This window comes from Heterodontus francisci, chromosome 13 (assembly GCF_036365525.1).
Source record: "Heterodontus francisci isolate sHetFra1 chromosome 13, sHetFra1.hap1, whole genome shotgun sequence".
In the NCBI taxonomy this organism is placed as follows: Eukaryota; Metazoa; Chordata; class Chondrichthyes; order Heterodontiformes; family Heterodontidae; genus Heterodontus; species Heterodontus francisci.
The window spans coordinates 119,355,849-119,377,830 of record NC_090383.1 but is presented as its reverse complement, the minus strand read 5'-3'; the positions used below and the strand labels follow the sequence as shown (position 1 = coordinate 119,377,830).

General features: G+C 44.7%; 1 protein-coding gene across 3 annotated transcripts in view; it reads left to right on the top strand.

Annotated features, from left to right (window-relative positions):
* The window catches only part of phactr2 (phosphatase and actin regulator 2), a 193,177-nt gene that overhangs the window by 108,127 nt on the left and 63,068 nt on the right, over nucleotides 1-21,982 (top strand). For all 3 annotated transcript variants that reach the window (XM_068045586.1, XM_068045584.1, XM_068045585.1), the window contains exons 2-3: nucleotides 9,765-9,929; nucleotides 19,963-20,043. In XM_068045586.1, the coding sequence (XP_067901687.1) occupies nucleotides 9,765-9,929; nucleotides 19,963-20,043 (246 nt within the window). The remainder of the gene's footprint in view (nucleotides 1-9,764; nucleotides 9,930-19,962; nucleotides 20,044-21,982) is intronic.

The following is a 21,982-nucleotide window of genomic DNA, read 5'->3' as shown; positions in this document are numbered from 1 at the left end:
GAAGGGTTTTGATAGGGTAGATAGGGAGAAACTGTATTCACGGGCAGGAGGGTCAGTAACCTGAGGACACAGATTTAAGGTAAATGGCAAAAAAGCCAGAGAGGAAATGAGAAGAATTTATTTTGTTCAGTGATTTGTTCTGATCTGAAATGCACTGCCCAAAAGGCGGTGGAAGCAGATTCAATAGTAACTTTCAAAAGGGAATTGGATATAAACTTGTAAAGGGAAGATTTGCAGGGCTATGGAGAAAGACCAGGGGAGTGGGACTAATTTTAAAGAGCTGGCACAGACACGATGGGCCAAATGACCTCCTTTTCTGTAAGATTCTATCATTTTCTCCCCATTCAATGGGCTCTGCTTTTATGATTTTCACTCCTCATGATGGCCCAAAGCTGAATTTTTGCCTCCACCAACTCTTCTGACTTGTGTTCTACTGTTCTGACACTGTTGGTCAACAGCCCGTTGGTTTTGTCGATTGTCGCTCTGCATTGGTTGGTTCTTTTCGTGTTGAACCTACCGACAGCTGGGTCTCTTCCAGTTCCAGCTTTACCTCTTGCAACAGCAAACACGGAGTATGTGTGGTGTTCACATTCCTTCCTACGTGTGGAACTCTTACACTGGTCTGTGTTCAGTTTCATCAGCCACTGTCCTGCCCACTTAGACACTGAGCTGAATTCTATCAGTGCACTGCGGTCCGCAGTAACGTGCTTTGAAGTCGGCGGCTTTCTGTAATATTACGCGGGGGTCTCATATAAATGGAGGGGGTGGAGTGGTCACCCCCGATAACCTAGAGGGAGCAGCCGCCGCACCCCAGCAACAGCATCCAGTGGCACCACGTAGACGCCAGCGCCATTTTTAAAGGGTTTCAAGCCCTTCAAGTAAATTTAAATGCTTAAAGCACTGTCACGACACTTTTCATTCAAATATAACATTAAAAGGTGGAGGCCCTTTGCCAAACCCCACAATGGTGTTTTTATTGTTTGATGTGATTGAAATGTATTTTAGTCCCAGCACGAACTTTCCCCCCCAATCTCACCACATTTGCCCTTCAATCTCTTTCCACCATCTCCACAGCCAATGATTATTGCTTTTCCTGGTCCCTGACCCCCAGCCTGATAATTTCAATCCTCCCCCCTCCCCACCAGTGTCTCGCCTTGGAATTCCATATGGCGTTCCGAAGGCACACAGGTTGCTGCCAGCGGCCGTAAAATCGGCATGGGTCGGTCGCTGGAAGCAGGAAAGGCAATTTGCATTAATTTTACTTAATTTCGATATTTAAATGATGGCCCTGCCACTTGGTGATGGTGGAGGGGTGGGGGGGGGGGGGGCGCCACGGCGGGGGCGCGGGGGGCCACAGTTGGGGGGCCGCATCAAGGCCTTGCTGCTGCCAGTAATATGCAGCGGGGCTTTCTTGGTATCGTGGGCCATGGCGGGCCGTTCCTGCAAGCATTTTACGAGCCTTACCGCCACGATCCATGACATTGAGGGGCTGGTAAAACTCATCCCATTTTGTCCAACTTGTGAGTGCTTTATAGGGAATACCATTTTGATCATTCAATTTCAGGATGGCATGCACTTATTCACCATCATCCCCCCCACCCCCACTCTGTGTGGGCTGAGGAAACAGTTAATCCGGTTACAAATCATATTTCAAGTGCATTAAGATCCTGTTGCTTTCAATCTTGCTACAGTACATTGAAAGTTAATGTATGAGATTCCTGAAACACAGCATTACTCAGAGCTGCTGTGTGTCTGCGCGCGCAGATAAACTTATATGCATTTATAATATATAAATGTGTATGTGGGGGTGTTTGATGAAGTTATTAAGTTGTCCCACAATGGGCTGGATTTTTCCAACCCTTTTGAGACAGACTGGGAGGCCGGAGGGAGGGATGATAATATGGAGGGGAAAGGTATCAGGTGGGGAGTCGGAGGTCTTCTTACTGTCACAGCATATTACCAGTGGCAGGAACCTCAGTGGCACAGTTATTCACCAGAGAGCCAATTGAGGCAATTAGTTTCCCTATTAAGGTTCACGTCTCACCCCCACCGGCATTTTACCGGTGTCAGGAGGAACTGCTGCCGTATGAGGAGACAGACAGGTAAAACCTGATGGCCTCTCAGCGGTTTCCCGGGGGTTGAGGGACCTCCTTTATGGCCACTCCATGTCCCATGGACGGCTCCCCCTTCCCCCGCTGCAATGGCCACCCCCATGTCTAAGGTGCCGCCGCTGGAATATGCTCCATCCCCACCCCCAATCGCCGAGGTCTGCCTGCACGACCCCGGCTTACTCAAAGACACTTGCCTCATCTTCGAGGGTGCCTCGGCATGGAAGTGCCCTCATCCTCATCCTGCAGCCTCAGCGGTGGCCACTGCTAGCCGTGGCTGCCAAGGCTGCCAAGCTGCCCGCTCTGGGAGTTGGGCCACCATCCACAATTGGACGGCGGTCCCGGCAGCAGTCTGTTTATTGGCTACTGCCGGCAAAACGCTGCCTCAGTGTCCCACCACCCGCTGGCGCGTGGTCGGCTCCGCCTTTCAGCCCCGGCAGCGGGATTTCTACCGGGGTGGAAAAATCCAGCCCTAAGTGCTCTCTTCTTGACTAATTCTGTGACACTGATAGATTCAAGTTAATTCTGTTGGTATGTGCAAAAGGGATAGAAACCCCTGCTTTAAGAGACCCTTGGAATGGCCCAACGTGCTTTACAGTTAATTAAGTACTTTTGAAGTGTAGTTGCTGTTGTAATGTAGGAAACAGCTCTCCGATTAATCACACTCCTCTGCCCCTTCCCCCAGCCATGCAGTTCTTTTTCCTTTTCAAGTATTTATCCAATTTCCTTTAGGAAGTTACTATTGAATCTGCTTTGAGCCACCTTTTCATGCAGTGTATTCCAGATCACAACTTGCTGTGTAAAAACATCCCCCCCTCTGGTTCTTTTGCCAATTATCTTAAATCTGTGTCCTCTGGTTACTGACCCTCCCTTCCAGTACAAACAGTTTCTCTTTATTGACTTTATCAAAACTGTTCATAATATTCAATATCTCTATTAAATCACCCATTAACCTGCTTGTAGGTGACCTTTTGGTGCCGATCTCTCAGTAAGGAGGATAGACACGAAAGGATCAGGGAGATACTGGATATCAATCATCCTGCCACCATTGTGTGACCTGCTCTATTCTTGTGGGATTGTTTTCCCCCAGTTCAGGGTTGAGTTCAGTAACAAACAGGACTTTTTCCATAACTGAAGCCAGTTTCAAATCAGGAGTGAAACTTGTAACAGGTTTATAATTTCAGGATTTGGAAACTCAGGAACAGTTGCGAAGGCCAGTAACTCCTACAGGGTTTCATCTGCACTGTGTGCTATTTTTAACTCAATGCATGTGCATTAACTACAATGCTTAAAATGAGCAACTTAACATCTGGTTTAAAATAGCAGGTGTAGGAATTTATTGTCAGCAGATTAGCAAGGATGCTATAGGTAGTGCACAGGAAAATGAAAACCCACATATTCTACGTAGGCGGTTTTGTTATTGATGGTTTTATTGGAAACATAATAAACATTAATAACCATTATTAAAAACTGTGTCTTAATGTTCATTTCATTAAGGGCTCAGGTGTGTGAGTGACTTGTGAATATTGGAGCCACGCTCAATTAATTTCTCTCCTGAGGGCGTCTCTGCTTCATTCAATGCTGCCATTCTGATTTTTTGATGTGTAATGTATGTATGAGTTGGCTTTGCTTGGGTATCAGCTGTGCCTCAGTGGGAATATCATCCACATGCCTGACACAAGACTCCCAAAACAAGCTTTTTACTCCGAGCTTTGTCACGGCAAGCGGTTAACAGGAAGACAGACGAAATGCTACAAGGATGTAGCATCCCCTAGCAAAACTGAGGTCAATGGGAATCAGGGGGAAAACCCTCCGCTGGCTGGAGTCATACCTAGCACAAAGGAAGATGGTTGTGGTTGTTGGAGGTCAATCATCTGAGCTCCAGGACATCACTGCAGGAGTTTAGTTTAGTTTAGTTTAGAGATACAGCACTGAAACAGGCCCTTCGGCCCACCGAGTCTGTGCCGACCATCAACCACCCATTTATACTAATCCTACACTAATTCCATATTCCTACCACATCCCCACCTGTCCCTATATTTCCCTACCACCTACCTATACTAGGGGCAATTTATAATGGCCAATTAACCTATCAACCAGCAAGTCTTTGGCATGTGGGAGGAAACCGGAGCACCCGGAAGAAACCCAAGCAGACACAGGGAGAACTTGCAAACTCCACACAGGCAGTACCCAGAATTGAACCCGGGTCGCTGGAGCTGTGAGGCTGCGGTGCTAACCACTGCGCCACTGTGCCGCCCTCAGGGTTCCTCAGGGTAGTGTCCTGGGCCCAACCATCTTCAGTTGCTTCATCAATGACCTTCTTTCAATCATCAGGTCAGAAGTGGGGATGTTCGCTGATGATTGCACAATGTTCAGCACCATTCATGACTCCTCAGATACTGAAGCAGTCCGTGTAGAAATGCAGCAAGACCTGCACAATATCCAGGCTTGGGCTGATAAGTGGCAAGTAGCATTCGCGCCACACAAGTGCCAGGCAATGACCATCTCGAACAAGAGAGAATCTAACATTCTCCCCTTGACATTCAACAGCATTACCATCGCTGAATCCCCCACTATCAACATCCTAGGGGCTACCATTGACCAGAAACTGAACTGGATTAGCCTTATTAATACCGTGGCTACAAGAGCAGGTCAGAGGCTAGGAATCCTGCAGCGAGTAACTCACCTCCTGACTCCCCAAAGCCTGTCCACCATCTACAAGGCACAAGTCAGGAGTGTGAGGGAATACTCTTCACTTGCCTGGATGGGTGCAGCTCCAACAACACTCAAGAAGCTCGACACCATCCAGGACAAAGCTGCCCGCTTGATTGACACCCCATCTACAAACATTCACTCCCTCCACCACCGACGCACAGTGGCAGCAGTGTGTACCATCTACAAGATGCACTGCAGCAATGCATCAAGGCTCCTCAGACAGCATCTTCCAAACCCGTGACCTCTACCAACTAGAAGGACAAGGGCAGCAAATACATGGGAACATCACCACCTGCAAGTTCCCCTCCAAGTCACACACCATCCTGACTTGGAACTATATCGCCGTTCCTTCACTGTCGCTGGGTCAAAATCCTGGAACTCCCTTCCTAACAGCACTGTGGGTGTACCTACACCACATGGACTGCAGCGGTTCAAGAAGGCAGCTCACCACCACCTTCTCAAGGGCAATTAGGGATGGGCAATAAATGCTGGCCTGGCCAGCATCGCCCTCATCCCATGAATGAATAAAAAAAAAATGTCCTTAAAGCCTCCCTGAATAAATGTGACATCTCCATTGATTCGTGGGAATCTCTTGCCTGAGACCGCCCAAAATGGCGAAGAAACATCCGCGAAGGTGCCAGCTAGTTCAAACAACGTCGACATGCCCAGGCAGTGCCCAAGCACAAACAGCGGAAGGAGTGTTCGGAAATTCGAGCATCCCATTCACTCGCCTCACCAAAACACCTGCCCCACCTGTGGCAGAATGTGCGGATCCAGAATTGGACTATTCAGTCACCTAAGGACCCACAACCCTGGAGTGGAAGAAAGTCATCCTTGTTCCCAAAGGACTGCCTAAGAAGAAGAAGAAGTGGGTAGCGCTCTTGCCTCTGAGTTGGAAACTTGTGGGTTCAAGCCGCACTTCAGAAACTTGAGCACAAAATCTGGGCTGACACCCCAATGCAGTACCAAGGGGGGTGCTGCACTGTCAGGGGTGCCGACCTTCAGGTGAGACGTTATACCGAGATCCCGAGAGGGTTTTAAACTAAATAGTGGGGAAAAGGGATCATATTTGGGAAGATGTGATAAATCAAAGAGTAGTGACAAGGCAAGAGAGAAAGGTGTTAATATGGGAAATGATAAAAAGATGTGACAGGAAGGGACAGAGAGTACAGATCTAAGAGTAAATCAGCAGATAAGGCTAGAGGTTACAAAAATAATAAAAGGACAAAACCAAAGGCTCCGTATCTGAATGCACGCAGCGTTTGAAACAAAACAGATGAACTGAGAGCGCAAATAGAAATAAATAAGTACGATCTGCTAGCCATTATAGAGACATGGCTGCAGGATGACATAGATTGGGACCTGAATATTGATGGGTACATGGCATTTAGGAAGGACAGGAAGCCAGAAAAAGGTGGAGGGGTAACTCTGTTAATTAATGATGGTATTAGCGCAAGAGACAGGGATGACCTAAGTTCAGGAAACCAGGATGTAGAAGCAGTTTGGATAGAGATGAGGAATGATAAAGGCAAGAAGTCTCTTATGGGACTGGTGTATAGGCCTCCTAACAGTAACCACATAGTAGGACAGGGTATAAAGGAAAAAATAATGGGAGCTTGTCAGAAAGATATGGCGATAATCATGGGGGATTTAATCGACATATAGACTGGAAAAATCAGTTGGGCAAAGGCAGCCTAGATGAGGAGTTCATAGAATGTTTTCGGGATAGTTTCTTAAAATAGTACTTTCTGCATCCAACCAGAGAGCAGGCTATACTAGACCTGGTATTGTGCAACGAGAGGGGATTAATTAATGACCTCATAGTGAAGGTGCCCCTAGGCAGCAGCGATCATAATATGATTGAATTTTACATTCAGTTTGAGGGAGAGAAGAGTGGGTCTAAGACCAGTATTTTAAACTTGAATAAGGGCAATAATGAGAGCATGAAAACAAAGCTAGCAAAAGTGAACTGGCAAAGTCGGTCAAGGTAAAGGTCAATAGAGATGCAGTGGCAGACATTTAAGGGGATATTTCAGAATATACAGAATAGATACATTTCAATGAGAAAGAAAAATTCCAAGGGGAGGACCCACTATCTGTGGCTAACTGAAAAAGTTAAAGATAAAATCAAAATTTGAAAAAAGGCATATAATTGCACAAAGTGGCAGTTCAGAAGATTGGACAGAATACAAGAAAAGCAAAGAAAAACTAAAAGATTAATAAGGAGGAAAAAATTAGAATACAAAAGAAAGCTAGCTAGAAATATAAAACAGATAGTTAGAGCTTCTGTAGATATTTATAAAAGAATATAGTTAGAGAGAGCTAATATGAAGGGTCACTGCCCTGGAACGTTAACTCTGCTTCTCTCTCCACAGATGCTGCCAGACCTGCTGAGTATTTCCAGCATTTCTTGTTCTTACTTCAGATTTCCAGCATCTGCAGTATTTTGCTTCTATTTGAGTGTTGGTCCTATAGAAAGTGAGTCTGGGGAATTAATAATGGAAAATAAGGAGATCACAGATGAATTGAACAGGTATTTTGCATCGGTCTCACTATAGAGGATACAAGTAACATCCCAGCAATAGCTGTCAATCAGAAAACGGAAGGGAGGAAGGAACTCAAGAAAATTACAATCTCCAGGCAAGTGGTACTGAGCAAATGGTTGGAGCTGTGGGCTGACAAGTCCCTGGGTCCTGATGGGCTTCAACCTAGGGTCTTGAAAGAAGTGGCTGGTGAGATAGTTGATGCGTTGGTTTTAATTTTCCAAAATTCCCCAGATTCAGGGAAGGTTCCATTACACTGGAAAATAGCCAATGTAACTCTTTTATTCAAAAAGGGAGGGAGACAGAAAGCAGGAAACTACAGGCCAGTGAGCTTAACATCCGTCTTAGGAAAAATGTTAGAAGCTATTATTAAAGATGTTGTAGCAGGGCACTTAGAAAAATTCAAGGTAATCAGGCAGAGTCAACATGGTTTTGTGGTGGAAAATCATGTTTAACCAATTTATTGGGGTTCTTTGAAGAAGTAATGTGTGCTGTGGTTAAAGGGGAACCTGTGGATGTACTGTACTTAGATTTCCAGAAGGCATTTGATAAGGTGTCACATCAAATGTTATTGGGGAAAATAAAAGCTCATGGTGTATGGGGTAACATGTTGGCATGGATAGAAGATCTGCTAGCGAACAGGAAACAGTCAGTAGGCATAAATGGGTCATTTTCTGGTTGGCAAGATGTAACGAGTAGTATGCCACAGCGATCAGTGCTGGGGCCTCAACTTTTTACAATTTATATAAATGACTTGGATGAAGGGACTGAAGGTCTGGTTGTTAAATTTGTTCATGGCACAAAGGCTGGTAGGAAAATAAGTTGTGAAGAGGACATAAGGAGGCTACAAAGGGATATAGATAGGTTAAGTGAGTGGGCAAAGTTCTGGCAAATGGTGTATAATGTGGGAAGATTTGAAATTGTCCATTTTGGCAGAAAGAATAAAAAAGAAGCATATTATCTAAATGGTGAGAGATTGCAGAGCTCTGAGATGCAGAGGGATCTGGGTATCCTAGTGCATGAATTGCAAAAGGTTAGTATGCAGGTTCAGCAAATAATTAGGAAAGCTAATAGAATATTATCATTTATTGTGAGACGAATTGAATACAAAAGTAGGGAGGCTATGCTTCAGTTATACAGGGCATTGGTGAGACCACATCTGGAGTTCTGTGCACAGTATTGGTCTCCTTATTTAAGGAAGGATGTAAATGCATTGGAAGTAGTTCAGAAAAGATTTACTGGACTGATACCTGGAATGGGTTGGTTGTCTTATGAGGACAGGTTGGACAGGCTAGGCTTGTATCCGCTGGAGTTTAGAAGAGTAAGAGGTGACTTGATTGAAACATATAAGATCCTGAGGGGTCTTGACAGGGTGGATGTGAAAAGGATGTTTCACTTTGTGGGAGAATCAAAAATAGGGTTCACTGTTTAAAAATAAGGGGTTGCCCATTTAAGACAGAGATGAGGATAATTTCTTTCTCTGAGAGGGTCGTGAGTCTTTGGAACTCTGTTCCTCAAAAAGCAGTGGAAGCAGAGTCTTTGAATATTTTTAAGGCAGAGGTAGATAGATTCTTGATCGAGGGGGTGAAAAGTTATCGGGGGTAGGCGAGTATCTGGAGTTAAGGTGACAAACAGATCAGCCATGATTTGAATGATGAAACAGGCTCGAGGGGCCGAGTGGCCACCTCCTGCTCCTAATTTGTATGTTCTTATGTCCTCTCAGGTGGAGGTGAATGATCCCAGAGTTATATTGGAGGAAGAGTAGGGGAGTTCCCCTTGGTGTCCTGGGATGATATTTGTTCTTCAAGCCACTGAGTTTAATGAGTATCGTGGATAAAGTTATGCAAACAGTTATTAAAGATAAGATGATGGAGCATTGGGATAGAAATCAAATCATAAAAGATTGCCAACTGATGTCTTGTTTATCTAACTTACTTTTTTTATGACAAAGAAGATTGATAGAAGTAAGGCAGTGGATGAGTTGGGCTTGGATTTTACCAAGGTCTTTGGTATGGTTCATTTGGAAAAATTGATAATGAAAATAAAGAAAGTGAGAATGAGTGGAAATATTTTACAATGGATATGTAATTGGTTGACGGCTAGATGGTGGTACTGGAACTGTCATCAACCTGGGTCAATGTCACCAGTCTAATGAGTGTAACTTGGGAGCAACAGGTGAGTTTGGGCCTGTGGTTCCCGAAGCTCTTAACCACTGGGGGTTTTCCCCACCTCATGTCTGGGTCGGTTGTCGACTCATTGATAGAGATTGATCGCTGTGATTGTTCAACAACTCCATTATCGTTGTGTCATGTGACTACCTTGAATGGTGGAACATCCTACTAATGTTGTAGGAATGCAGGAAGACGGAGAGTTCACATAGTTCTCTTTCTGGTTGCAGTTGATGGACTGGACAAATACTCAGTCACAAGCTCGGAAGGATTGCCTGTATCTGGGACACCACCACTGAAACGAAAAAGCAAGCTTGCATCCATAAGCAAAATCTTCAAACCATGGAAGTGGCGGAAAAAGAAAACGAGCGAGAAGTTCCAGGAGGCGTCTGCTCGTAAGTTACTCATTAACCCTAGCTTTGTTACAGTGCTCTTCATTTAACCTCCCATAATGGCTATGGCTATCACTTTGTGTCACCTTGGTTTAATTGGCAACACCTTCATCTGAGGCACAAGGGGTAAGGACTCAAGCCCCATCCCAGAATTGAACACATTAGCCCAAAAATTCCTGTAACCAGTCTCCATGAGTTAAACTTGCACTTTTCCATTTAATCGCTGTGATATTTTGCATTGCAAGTTGCTATCAGTGGTAGATGGGAAGAGTGAAATGCCTTCGACAGGGTATCTGGGATCTGAGTGAATGGGGCAAGCATCTGTGCATCACCTTAACCAATCAGCTTGAAGGTATGTGAAATGAACAGTGCAGAGTCTGAACAAGGAAGTGTAAATTAGTGGGTGAATTTAGTCTCAATTCAGGTGTAGAATGAGAAATAAATAGAGGGAAAGAAAGATTGTATTGACAGATAAAGGAGACAAAAATGTTTAAAAAATAATCTTTTCAAAATCTCCAAAAACAATTTAAATCTGAAGTAATGAGACTCACATTTGTATTAGTTTATTTTCAGCAGTACTTCCTCACACCCTGCTTCCTGTGAGGACTCCATTCCATTCTCCGAGTTTCTCTGTCTCTGATGTATTTGTTCTGATGATACAACCTTCCACAACAGCGCTTCTGATATGTCCTCCTCTTTCCTCAACCAAGGATTCCCCTCCACTGTGGTTGACGTGGCCCTCAACCATGTCCGACTCATTTCCCCATTTCTACCCTCACCCCTTCTCCTCCCTCCCAGAACCACGACAGGGTGCCCCTTGTCCACACTTTCCACCCTACCAGTCTACACATCCAAAGGATCATCCTCCGCCATATCCGCCACTTCCAGCGTGATGCCACCACCAAACTCATCTTGTCCCCCTCCGTCAGCATTCCGAAGGGATTGTTCCGTCTGTGACACCCTGATCCACTCCTCCATTACCCCAGACACTCCGTCCCCTTAACACGGCACGTTCCCATGCAATTGCAGGAGGTGTAATACCTGCCCTTTTACCTCCGCTTTCCTCACCATCCAAGGCCCCAAACAGTCCTTCCAGGTGAAGCTGCGATTTACTTGTACTTCTTTCAATTTAGTATACTGTATTCGCTACTCACAATGCAGTCTCCTCTACATTGGGAAGACCAAACGCAGATTGGGTGACCACTTTGTGGAACACCTCCACTCAGTCCGAAAGTATGACCCCCAGCTTCTGGTTGCTTGCCATTTTATTTCTCCACCTTGTTCCCATGCCCACATTTCTGTCCTTGGCCTGCTGCAGTGTTCCAGTAAACATCAATGCAAGCTCAAGGAACAGCACCTGGGTGGCACAGTGGTGCAGTGGTTAGCACCGCAGCCTCACAGCAGCCTCACCGCAGCCTCACAGCTCCAGCGACCCGGGTTCAATTCTGGGTACTGCCTGTGTGGAGTTTGCAAGTTCTGCCTGTGTCTGCGTGGGTTTTCTCCGGGTGCTCCGGTTTCCTCCCACATGCCAAAAGACTTGCAGGTTGATAGGTAAATTGGCCATTATAAATTGCCCCTAGTGTAGGTAGGTGGTAGGGAAATATAGGGACAGGTGGGGATGTGGTAGGAATATGGAATTAGTGTAGGATTAGTATAAATGGGTGGTTGATGGTCGGCACAGACTCGGTGGGCCGAATGGCCTGTTTCAGTGCTGTATCGCTAACTAACTAACTAACTAGCACCTCATTTTCCGATTAGACATTCTAAAGCATTCTTGACTCAACATTGAGTTCAATAATTTCAGAGCATGACTGGCCCATTTTTATTATTATTTGATTCTATTTTGTTTTTATCATTTTTTACCATCTGCCTGCCTTAAACTTGGTTTTTCATGTTTGTGCTTTTGGACAGAACTGTTCATTATTCTGTCATTAACACTCTCTCTGCACTAATGCTTTGTCTTTCATCACACCATTAGCACACTTCCTTTGCCTTTGCCCCATAACCTCCTTGTCAATTAATCTCTCCGGCCCTCTGTCCTATCACACACCTTCCCTTTTATTCTCTTCCCCGCCCCACCCCCCCACCCCCGCTTCTCTTGCTTAAAACCTATTACATTTCTAACCTTTGCCAGTTCTGATGAAAGGTCACAGACCTGAAACGTTAACTCTGCTTCTCTCTCCACAAATGCTGCCAGACCTGCTGAGTATTTTCAGCACTTTCTATTTTTTATTTCAGCACCAGAGAGGTTGACTGGCAGTAATCACGTTATTACAAGGCTACTTATACTTGAAATGACGGACTTAACTTTTATTGACCGGTTTACTTTGTGTCTATCATGCAAGTACAGGAACTTCACACCATTCAATGCATATCAATGGTGAGGCAGGCAAAATGATGCTGTTTCCACGAAGCTAATGCAGAGCAGCACATCTCGATGGCTACTTCTCAATTTCCATGTTTAATCATATATATCCCCCTCCCCTGAAGTTGCCGTGGCATTTGCACTTAAATAATGGCGAGCACTATTGCCCTCACCATTACTCGACAACAATTTTTAGCCCATTTGGTCCGATTCTTTTGCTCAATGTCCAGCAAGTGTTGTATTGTCAGAGACACGGCCCCGTGAATGAGAGGCAGAATTGGGCCTGTTGCAGTGATTGAAAAACAAAGAGAGTTACCTCAAATAACCTCCTCTAAAAATCACCACTAAAAACAATTTAGCTGTTCAATCATCTTATTACTGTGCAGAGCAGAATTGCTGTATAGCAAGTTATTGCATTTTAAAGTATTTCATGCAGAGCAATTTGGGACCCTTCTGAGAGATGTAATAGGGCACTATATAGATTCAAGTCTGTCTTTGCAAATTGCTCTGGCTGTGCTTTAGTTGTTGGCTTCTCCTTTGACACTTTTTCCATTAACTCAGCAGTTTCTCAGGCTAAATTCATCTTCCCACTCTGGGAGAGATATGCTTCTGTGCAATATATGTCACAAAGTTGTAAACTTGCCCTTTAAAAACCCATTTCTTTTTAGACGTAACATCTTCCACTTATTTACTCTTTTCTAGACAATGCACTCCACGCTCATCAACTTCCTTCAGAGTTCATGTCCTCAATGCTCACAACTTCCATCACCGTGCAGTTGTCTGTCTGAGTCTCTACATTTTGATTTCATCCGTAGTCTTCAATGCAGCGACAGTGAAAATCCTGCTTTCTTCAATTCTTCAAAGACTGTAATTGAAATCATGCTGTGCGTTTTTAACAGCGAAAATAGTACATTCTTATGAATCACCTCTGACTGCTATTTTAATGATAGCACATTTATAATTACAGCACAGTACAATTTGAACACAACAATGTTTTGATTCCTCTGAAGCCGAAATAATGGTTACCATCTCTTTCCTTTGATTGTGACATTCTCTGCTTTGAATTCTACCATCATGGCTTTTTCTACATGATGCCCCTCGGTGACATGATTCGAAATCACGTCAGTTTTCATCCAATTCTACCTCACCATCACCTCTCTTGACCCCTCCACTGTCTTTACATTATCAGACTGCTTGGCTGAAATCCAGTGCTCGAGGAGCAGAAATTTCCTCCAATCAAATATTGGGAATACCAAAGCCATTGCCTTCCATCCCCACCATAAATTCTGTTCCCCAGCTACCGACTCCATCCCTCTCCCTGGCAACTGTCTGAGAATGAACCAGACTGTTCACAACCTTGGTGTCATTTCTGACCTCGAGATGAGCTTCGAACCACATATCCATGCCATCACTAAGACTACCTATTTCTACCTCTGTAACATCGTCCTATGCTGCCCCGTCTCAGCCTATCTGCTGCTGAAACCATTGTCCATGCCTTTGTTGTCTCTAGAATTGACTATTCCTATACACTCCTGGCTGGCCTCCCACATTCTACACTCCATAAACTAGTGGTCACCCAAAACTCTACTGCCCACGTCCTAACTCTCACTAAATTATGTTCACCCATCAACCCTGTGCTCAGTGACCTACAATGACTCCCAGTTAAGCAATGCCCTGATTTTGAAGTTCTTATCCTTGATTTCAAATTCCTCTATAGCCTCACCCCTTCCTATCTCTGCAATCTTTCCTGGCAAACATCTGAGATATCTGTCCTCCAATTCTGTCCACTTGAGCATCCCCGATTTTAATCACTCCACCATTGGGGGTCATGCTTTCAGCTGCCAAGGCCCTGAGTTGTGAAATTCCCTCCGTAAACCTTCCCAGCTCTCTTTCCTCCTGGAGGAGGACAGATATAGCACCGCAGCCTCACAGCTCCAGCAACCCGGGTTCAGTTCTGGGTACTGCCTATGCGGAGTTTGCAAGTTTTCCCTGTGACCGCGTGGGTTTCCGCCAGGTGCTCCGGTTTCCTCCCACAGCCAAAGATTTGTAGGTTGATAGGTAAATTGCCCATTGTAAATTGCCCCAAGTGTAGGTAGGTGGTAGGAGAATGGTGGGGATGTGGTAGGGAATATGGGATTAATGTAGGATTAGTATAAAATGGGTGGTTGTTGGTCGGCACAGACTCGGTGGGCCGAAGGGCCTGTTTCAGTGCTGTATCTCTAAATAAAATAAAATAAGATTGCAGAGATAGGGAGGGTGAGGCTACGGAGGGATTTGAAATAAGGATAAGAACTCTAAACCTTGCAGCTCTCTACCCTCTATGGAGATGCTCCTTAAAAGCTTTCTCTTTGACCAGTCTTCTGTAATAGTTTCTTATATGGCTTGGCGTCAAATTTTGTTTAATAACAGTCCTGTGAAGCACATTGAGATGTTTTATTGCTTTAAAGGTGCTATTTAAATACAAGATAGAGTACTGCGGAGACTGGAAATCTGAAATAAAAACAGAAAGTGCTGGAAATAACCAACAGGTCTGGCAGCATTTGTGGAGAGAGGAACAGAGTTAATGATTCAGGTCTATGGTGCTTCATCATTGACCCTGCTCTGTTGAACGTTCACAGACCTGAAACGTTAACTCTGCTTCTCTCTCCACAGATGCTGCCAGACCTGCTGAGTATTTCCAGCACTTTCTGTTTTATTCTATATATATATATGCAAGCTGTGTTGTTGCCATAGTTAAAAACTTCATTGGCCTCATTTGATTGCTGCTCCACTTTACCAACCAGCTTCATAAGTTTAAAGGAAAGAGCCCCAACCTGCATAGTCTGTTCTGATAGTTATAATCTCTCAGTTCATGTATCAATCTTGTAAATCTTTTTTTTCTTCGTCTCCAGTGTCTCCATATCGTTTTTTATAATGTGGAGACCAGAACTCTGCACAACACTCTCAGGGCAGGACTTTATTCTGCCCTTGAAGATGGGGGATGGGGGTTGGGGGGGGGTGGCGGAGTGATGGGGCAAACAAAATGGCAGGGGGTGTCGTTTCCACCATCGCCCGCACCACCCGCCATCTTGTCTGGGGCAGGAAGGCCAAAGACAGCCTTCCCGCCCCAGGCCAATTGATGCTTCTAAATGGCAAATTAATGGCCACCTAAGGGCCTCTTCCCACCTGCACTTTAACTTTATTGAAGGCAGAGGGGCATGCTGCTACAGGCGACACTGCCAGATAAAGCCTATTTATGGCTTTATTAATTAGTATCGCTACTTTTAATAATTTGTGAATCTGTATCCCAAAATCGCTTTGCTGCTCTACCCCATATTTGCTCTTGTTTTCCAAGGAGTATGTGGCCTCCTTATTCTTCCTACCAAAATGCACCACCTCACCCTTGTTTATATTGAAATTTAATTGCCAATTACACGCCCTTCCTGAAAGCTTATTAATATCTTCCTGTGTTTCATCGCAGACTTGCTTGGTTGACAAAATGGGACTTTTTCTCACTGGAATTTTTCAAATGCTGAAATGTTCAGATAATGTGGATTTAAGCAAATTATTTAACTCTAAATGCAGAATTGGACCACTTCAATATAAAGTTAGGCAATCATTGAGCAGGACTAGAGATTAAAGGAAGGTTTTTTCCCACCCAGAGTCATGGAAACATGGAACAGACTCCCTTTGAAAGTACAGTCGTTAGTGCTGTGTTAATTAATGCCTTCACAAAGGAGTGCATTCAGTCTCTGGTTAGGAACAGGATTATAGGCCACACGATTAAGTGTAAGCAAAAAGAAAATTCTTGCACTTATAAATTGCTTTAGAATGTGCCAATGTGCTTCACATCCAAGGAATTATTTTGAAGTGGAGTCGCCACTTTTATTTAGAGAAAAGCAGCAGACAATGTGGACACAGAAAGATCCCATAAATGACCAGTTTATGGTGATGTTATTTGTGGGAGACACTGGGGTAAACATTCCTGCTTCTATAATAATGTCGTGCAGCCCTTTACCATCTACTGGGATAGGCAGGTGGGGGTCTCAGTTTAAGATCTCATCCAACAGATGGATAATCTCAAAATGCTCCAGTAAACACCACAGTTTCAGTCCTGTTCTGAATAAATGGAATGGTTGCTGACGAGCACACCTAATTCATTAACATCATTTGTTTAGTTCTGATTCTTGGAGACCGCAAACCTTCAGTCAGCATCCTGCATTTATACTATTAAATCTAGCTCTCTAACAGCCCATATGTGGGCCCAGTGTATGGGCTTATGATAAGGGAACTGGAGGAAATAGGGTATAGCTAAGGAGCTGGATTATGGGCTCCAGCCTATATAATTGCAATTTCGGCCAAAGCCACTTTGGCTTGTCCATGAGCCATTCTTAATGTAAATAAGATTGTAAGGTTGCATCAATATCTTTGATATGTAGAGTTTGGCTATCGAGGTGTCAGCTGTGGCTCAGTTGGCAGCATTCTCATATCACAAGGTTCTGGGTTCACAATCCCACTCCAGAAGTTGAGCAAAAAAATCAAGGCTGATGCTCCAGTGCAGCAATGAGGGAGTGCTGCACTGTCGGTGGTGCCATCCATTCGATGAGGTGTTAAACTGAGGCTCCATTTGGGTGCTTGTAAAAGATCCCGTGGCATTATCTCAAAGAAGAGCATGGCAGTTCTCCCCAATGTCCTGGCCAATATTTATCACAAAAAAACAGATTATCTGCTCACTATCACATTTCTGTTTGTGGGAGCTTGCTGTGTACAAAATGGCTGACATGTTTCCTACATCATAACAATGACTACATTTCATAGAGTCAGAGAGTTATACAGTACAGAAACAGGCCCTTCAGCCCACCGTGTCTGTGCTGGCCATCAAGCACCTAACTATTCTAATCCCATTTTTCAGCACTTGGCCGTAGCCTTGTATGCTATGGCGTTTCGAGTGCTCATCTAAATACTTCTTAAATGTTATGAGGGTTCCTGCCTCTACCACCTCTTCAGACAGTGTGTTCCAGATTCCAACCACCCTCTGGGTGAAAAATGTTTTCCTCAAATCCCCTCTAAACCTCCTTCCCCTTACCTTAAATCTATGCCCCCTGGTTATTGACACCTCTGCTAAGGGAAAGAGTTTCTTCCTAACTACCCTATCTATGCCCGTCATAATTTTGTATACCTCAATCAGGTCCCCCCTCATCCTTCTCTGCTCTAAGGAAAACAACACTGGCCTATCCAGTCTCTCTTCATAGCTGAAATGCTCCAGCCCAGGCAACATCCTGATGAATCTCCTCTGCACCCTCTCCAGTGCAATCACATCCTTCCTATAGTGTGGTGCCCAGAACTGTACACAGTACTCCAGCTGTGGCCTAACTAGTGTTTTATACAGCTCCTCATAACCTCCCTGCTCTTATATTCAAAGTGCTTCATTGGCTGTAAAGTCCTTAAGATGGCTGATGGTCAAGAAAAGCACTATATAAATGCAAGTGTTTCTTTTTTTTATGGGGTTATTCATGTCAGCTGTATCACTGGGTATCACTCTGAGTCAGCCAGTTATGGGTTCAAACCCCACTTCAGAGACTTGAGCATGTAATCCAGCCTGACACTCCAGTGCAGTACTGAGGGAATGCTGCATTGTTGGCAGCGCTGCCTTTTGGATGAAACATTAAACTGAGACCCTGTCTGCCCTCTCAGGTGGTTGTAAGAGATCCCAAGGCAATATTTCAAAGAAGATCGGGGAGTTATCCCCGGTATCCTGGTCAACATTTATCCAATAAATGATATCACTTTTAAAAAAACAGATTATCTGGTTATTTATCTTATTACTGTTAGTGGGATCTTGCTGTGTGCAAGTGGACATTGGCAGATATCATACTGATGCAACTCACTGTCTCTCTCTTTCCTTCTCCCTCTCTCTTGTTCTCACTTAGTATCTCTCTCTCTCACTCTCTGGACTGGATTTTGCTTCGGGCAGACGGGAGTTGGTCACCGATGTAAAAGTCGGTGGCGAACCCACTTCCGCCTCGCCTGGGGATCCGCCGTGCATTTTACTGGGCTGGGTCCCTGGGCTTTAACTGTTCTGAGGTGGGATTTCCACCCGCTTGAGGGAGGAAGTCCCGCCTCATTGAGCTGCCAGCCAATCATGGGCCAGCTGCTCTTAGTCCCAGCAGCGCCACCAGGAGCGGTGGCCACTCCTGGGACTGCAGCTTAGCCAAGGACATGGAGCCAGGAGTGCAGGTAAGTTTGGTTTGCCTCGCTGGGGGTAATCAGTCGGGCCCTGGCGAGGCAAGGGTGGTCGTTTGGAGGGAGGGAGTGGCGTTTTGGGTCCTGGGGGTGGTTGGAGAAGCGGGGGCGGCCCTCAATTGGGTACCCTATGCCCGTTTGTCAGGGCCCACCCCGGGGTGCTGAGAGGCTGCCAGCTTTCACCGGGCGGCCTTTCCTGGCTCCAGGATGCCCACTTGCCATGGGTAAAATCTCCGTGGAGGAGGGCGAAGGCTCTTAAATGGCCGTTAATTGGCAACTTAAGGGCCTTGATTGGCATGGGGTGGGCAGCCCGTTTTCATCCCCCTAGCCCTACATAAAGTGGGGTGGAGGTGGGAGCAGGTCAGGAAGGCTTCCCGGAGCCTCCCGCTCCATTTTACGCCAACCCCCGCCACCATCTGGCTCGTTGGGGTGGCATAAAATTCCGGCCTCTGTTTCTCTCTTGCTCTCTCACTCCCTCACTCACATTCTCTCACTCACTCATTCTCTGACTCACTCTCTCACTTTCCATTTCCTCCTCTCTCTCCCTTTGCCTCTCTTGCTCTCTCACTCTCTCTTACTTTTTCTCTCCTGCTCTCTCCTCTCTTCTTCTCTAACTTTTTCTCTTACACACTCTCACTCACACTCGCACTCGCACACAAAGACAAACACACACAACTGGGTGTTGGGGTCAGCTCATGATTGATAGGACAGAGCTGCTCAGCCTGGTGAATGAAACATTTTACCGTTGTTGCAAAGACTGTTCTTGAATACTGAGAGTGCTTCCAAGTCACGCACACCATAGGCTCATCCGCTAAGGGTAAAATTCCCCCAAAATCAAATCAGTATCCTTTGCTGTGCCAGTATGACAGTTCCACATCTCCCAACATAACTTCTCTAAACCAGAATGGCTAATTGTGACATCACCCGGTAACTCGGCTGATGAGACATCTGTCCCTCACACGCCAGGATTGTCCTTTGGCTTCTGTTGTCTGATACTCAGAATGTTGTGCTAAATAGATTATATTGTGGGGTTTCCCCACCTAGGAATTGAATTGAGATTGCCCTGACTGATTGCATATGGATCAGTATAAAGAGACCTCATTGCAACAGCTTGGGTTGGGTCTGATTCAGGTTCTGGTATTAACCCATTGTGCTATCAGTTTCTCCTGAAAATAATTCATTTCTTTCAGTCTGTTAAGCATGAAAATATATTTCAACACCATCCCCAGTTTGGTGGACTTTGTGAAAATGTGCATGCCTTGGAATTGGAGTTTTACTGATGATGTATTTGTCATTATTATAATATAACTCTGAGCTTATATCTTCTGTTATAGGAAGTTTGGGGAGATCTCTGAATGCAGACCATCACAAGAGATCTCTTATTGATTAATAATTTGCTGCATTTAAATCATTCTCTCTCTCTTTCTCCCTTCATCCTTTTTATGTTAGTGTTGGAGAGGAAAATGTCAACCAGACAGAGTCGAGAAGAGCTGATAAGGAGAGGTGTTCTGAAGGACATTCCTGAGCAGGGTGAGTCACACAGCTGTCAGCTGCAAAGAGGAAGATTCTCACTGCGTGTAAACATCATAGGGGGTGATCTCTTGTACTGGTGCTCTTGGTAAGGCAGGAGATGTGGCAGAAATTGATGCGCTACAGTAACATACGAGGATAATGGTTCCTGGGAACCTTAAGACAATAAAGTGTGACAATTCTTTTGTCTGCATCTAAAGTACATTACCCATCTTTCGGATAAGATGTAAAACCAAAGCCCCATCTGCCCTCTCTGGTGTACCTAAAAGATCTCAGGGTACTATTTTGAAGAACAGCAGGGTAGTTCTCCCTGGTGTCCTGGCCAATATTTATTCCTCAATCAACATCCACAAAAAGAGATTGTCTGGTCATCATCACATTGTTGTTTGTGGGATCTCCCTGTGCGCAGTTTAGCTGTCACACTTCCGACATCACAATAGTGACTCCACTGCTTCATAGGCTGTGAAGAGCTGTGGAACATCCTGAGGTTGTGAAAGGTGCTATAGAAATGCAAACCTTTTTTCTTTTTCTTCTTTCTTTCCTTCCTTCTTTCCTGTTATACTCCCGACTTACAACAGTATTGCTGGATAGTGAGCAATCAATTAAGTCAGATCTCCCTGAAATATAACTGGGCAGTGTTGCAAGAGGAAATGCATGACGGATTATTTCGCATTTTAAAGGTGCTTAGCATTGCATTAACCTTTGTGGTTTCTGGGAGCACCGGGGTTTACGGAATCTGGTGGTTTCCAAGGCAAAAGAGGCCAGAATCGGTTGGTGACCTAACATTTATACCAGCAAGCTCGAGTGAGTGAGAAAGGACAGGCTACTTCAGCGTGTGACCCTCGCCCCCCCCCCCAGGAGACGACTATATAACACAGCAATCAGCTCATCGTTACCAGTTTCCTTCTCCATCATTCAAAAACATTGATTGCTCAGTAAGATTGGCTAAAAATGAACGTTGTATGGAACAATCTGTGAAATACTATTGTAAGTCTTTCAGTGCCTCTCCCTTTCCCCACTGACCCCACTTCCTGTGACAGTCCAAGCTCAACACCTTATCTGTGCTACTTGGCGTTGAACTTCGCCTCCACGTACACTTTGGTCACTATTTCCTGTTTGCATTTCCTCTCTTTCACAGTTGAGATTGTCAGCAAGTGATGCCTTTTTCTCTTGATTTCTGCCTTTTGAAGAAAAATAAATTCCAGCACAAAAGCTTTCCTCTCCTTGAGTGTGTGAACTTTAGTTAAGATGATTTTCACGAGCTGCTGCTTTTAACCCTCTAGCTGCTCTTGATAAAGACTGAATCCACTCTGCACAGCTATCAAAAGCAAACCCCAGTCCAGGAGAAGGGCTACAGTGGGAGTGAAAGAGTTAAAGGACTGTGAACACATTCAGTTATATGGTTAAATTAATTAATTTTTTTAAAACATTGTTCCTGAGGGTACTACTGTCCAAAGATTTATTTTGCCTTAGCGGGTACCCCATTTGGTAAGAAAGACTTGCATTCATATAGCACCTTATTCCATCAGTGGGACATCCCTAAGTCCTTTACAGATATTGAAGTACTTTTGAAGTGTTGTCACTATTTTAATGTGAGAGACAGCAAGCTCCCACGAACAGCAATGTAATTAACGGATTGATACTCTTCTTCAGTGATGATGTTTGAGTGAATACATATTAAACTGGGACAACAATAACAACAACTTTATATAGCATCGTTAATTTAGTAAAATGCCCCAAGGCCCTTCACAGGAGTGATTATCAAACAAAATTTGATACCAAACCGCATAAGATATTAGGATAGAGGACCAAAATCTTGTTCAAAGGGATAGGTTTTAAGGGCATCTTAAAGTAGGAGAGGGAGGCGGAGAGGCAGAGAGGTTTAGGGAGGAAATCCCAGAGCTTAGGGCCTCACCAGCTGAAGATACGGCCACCAATG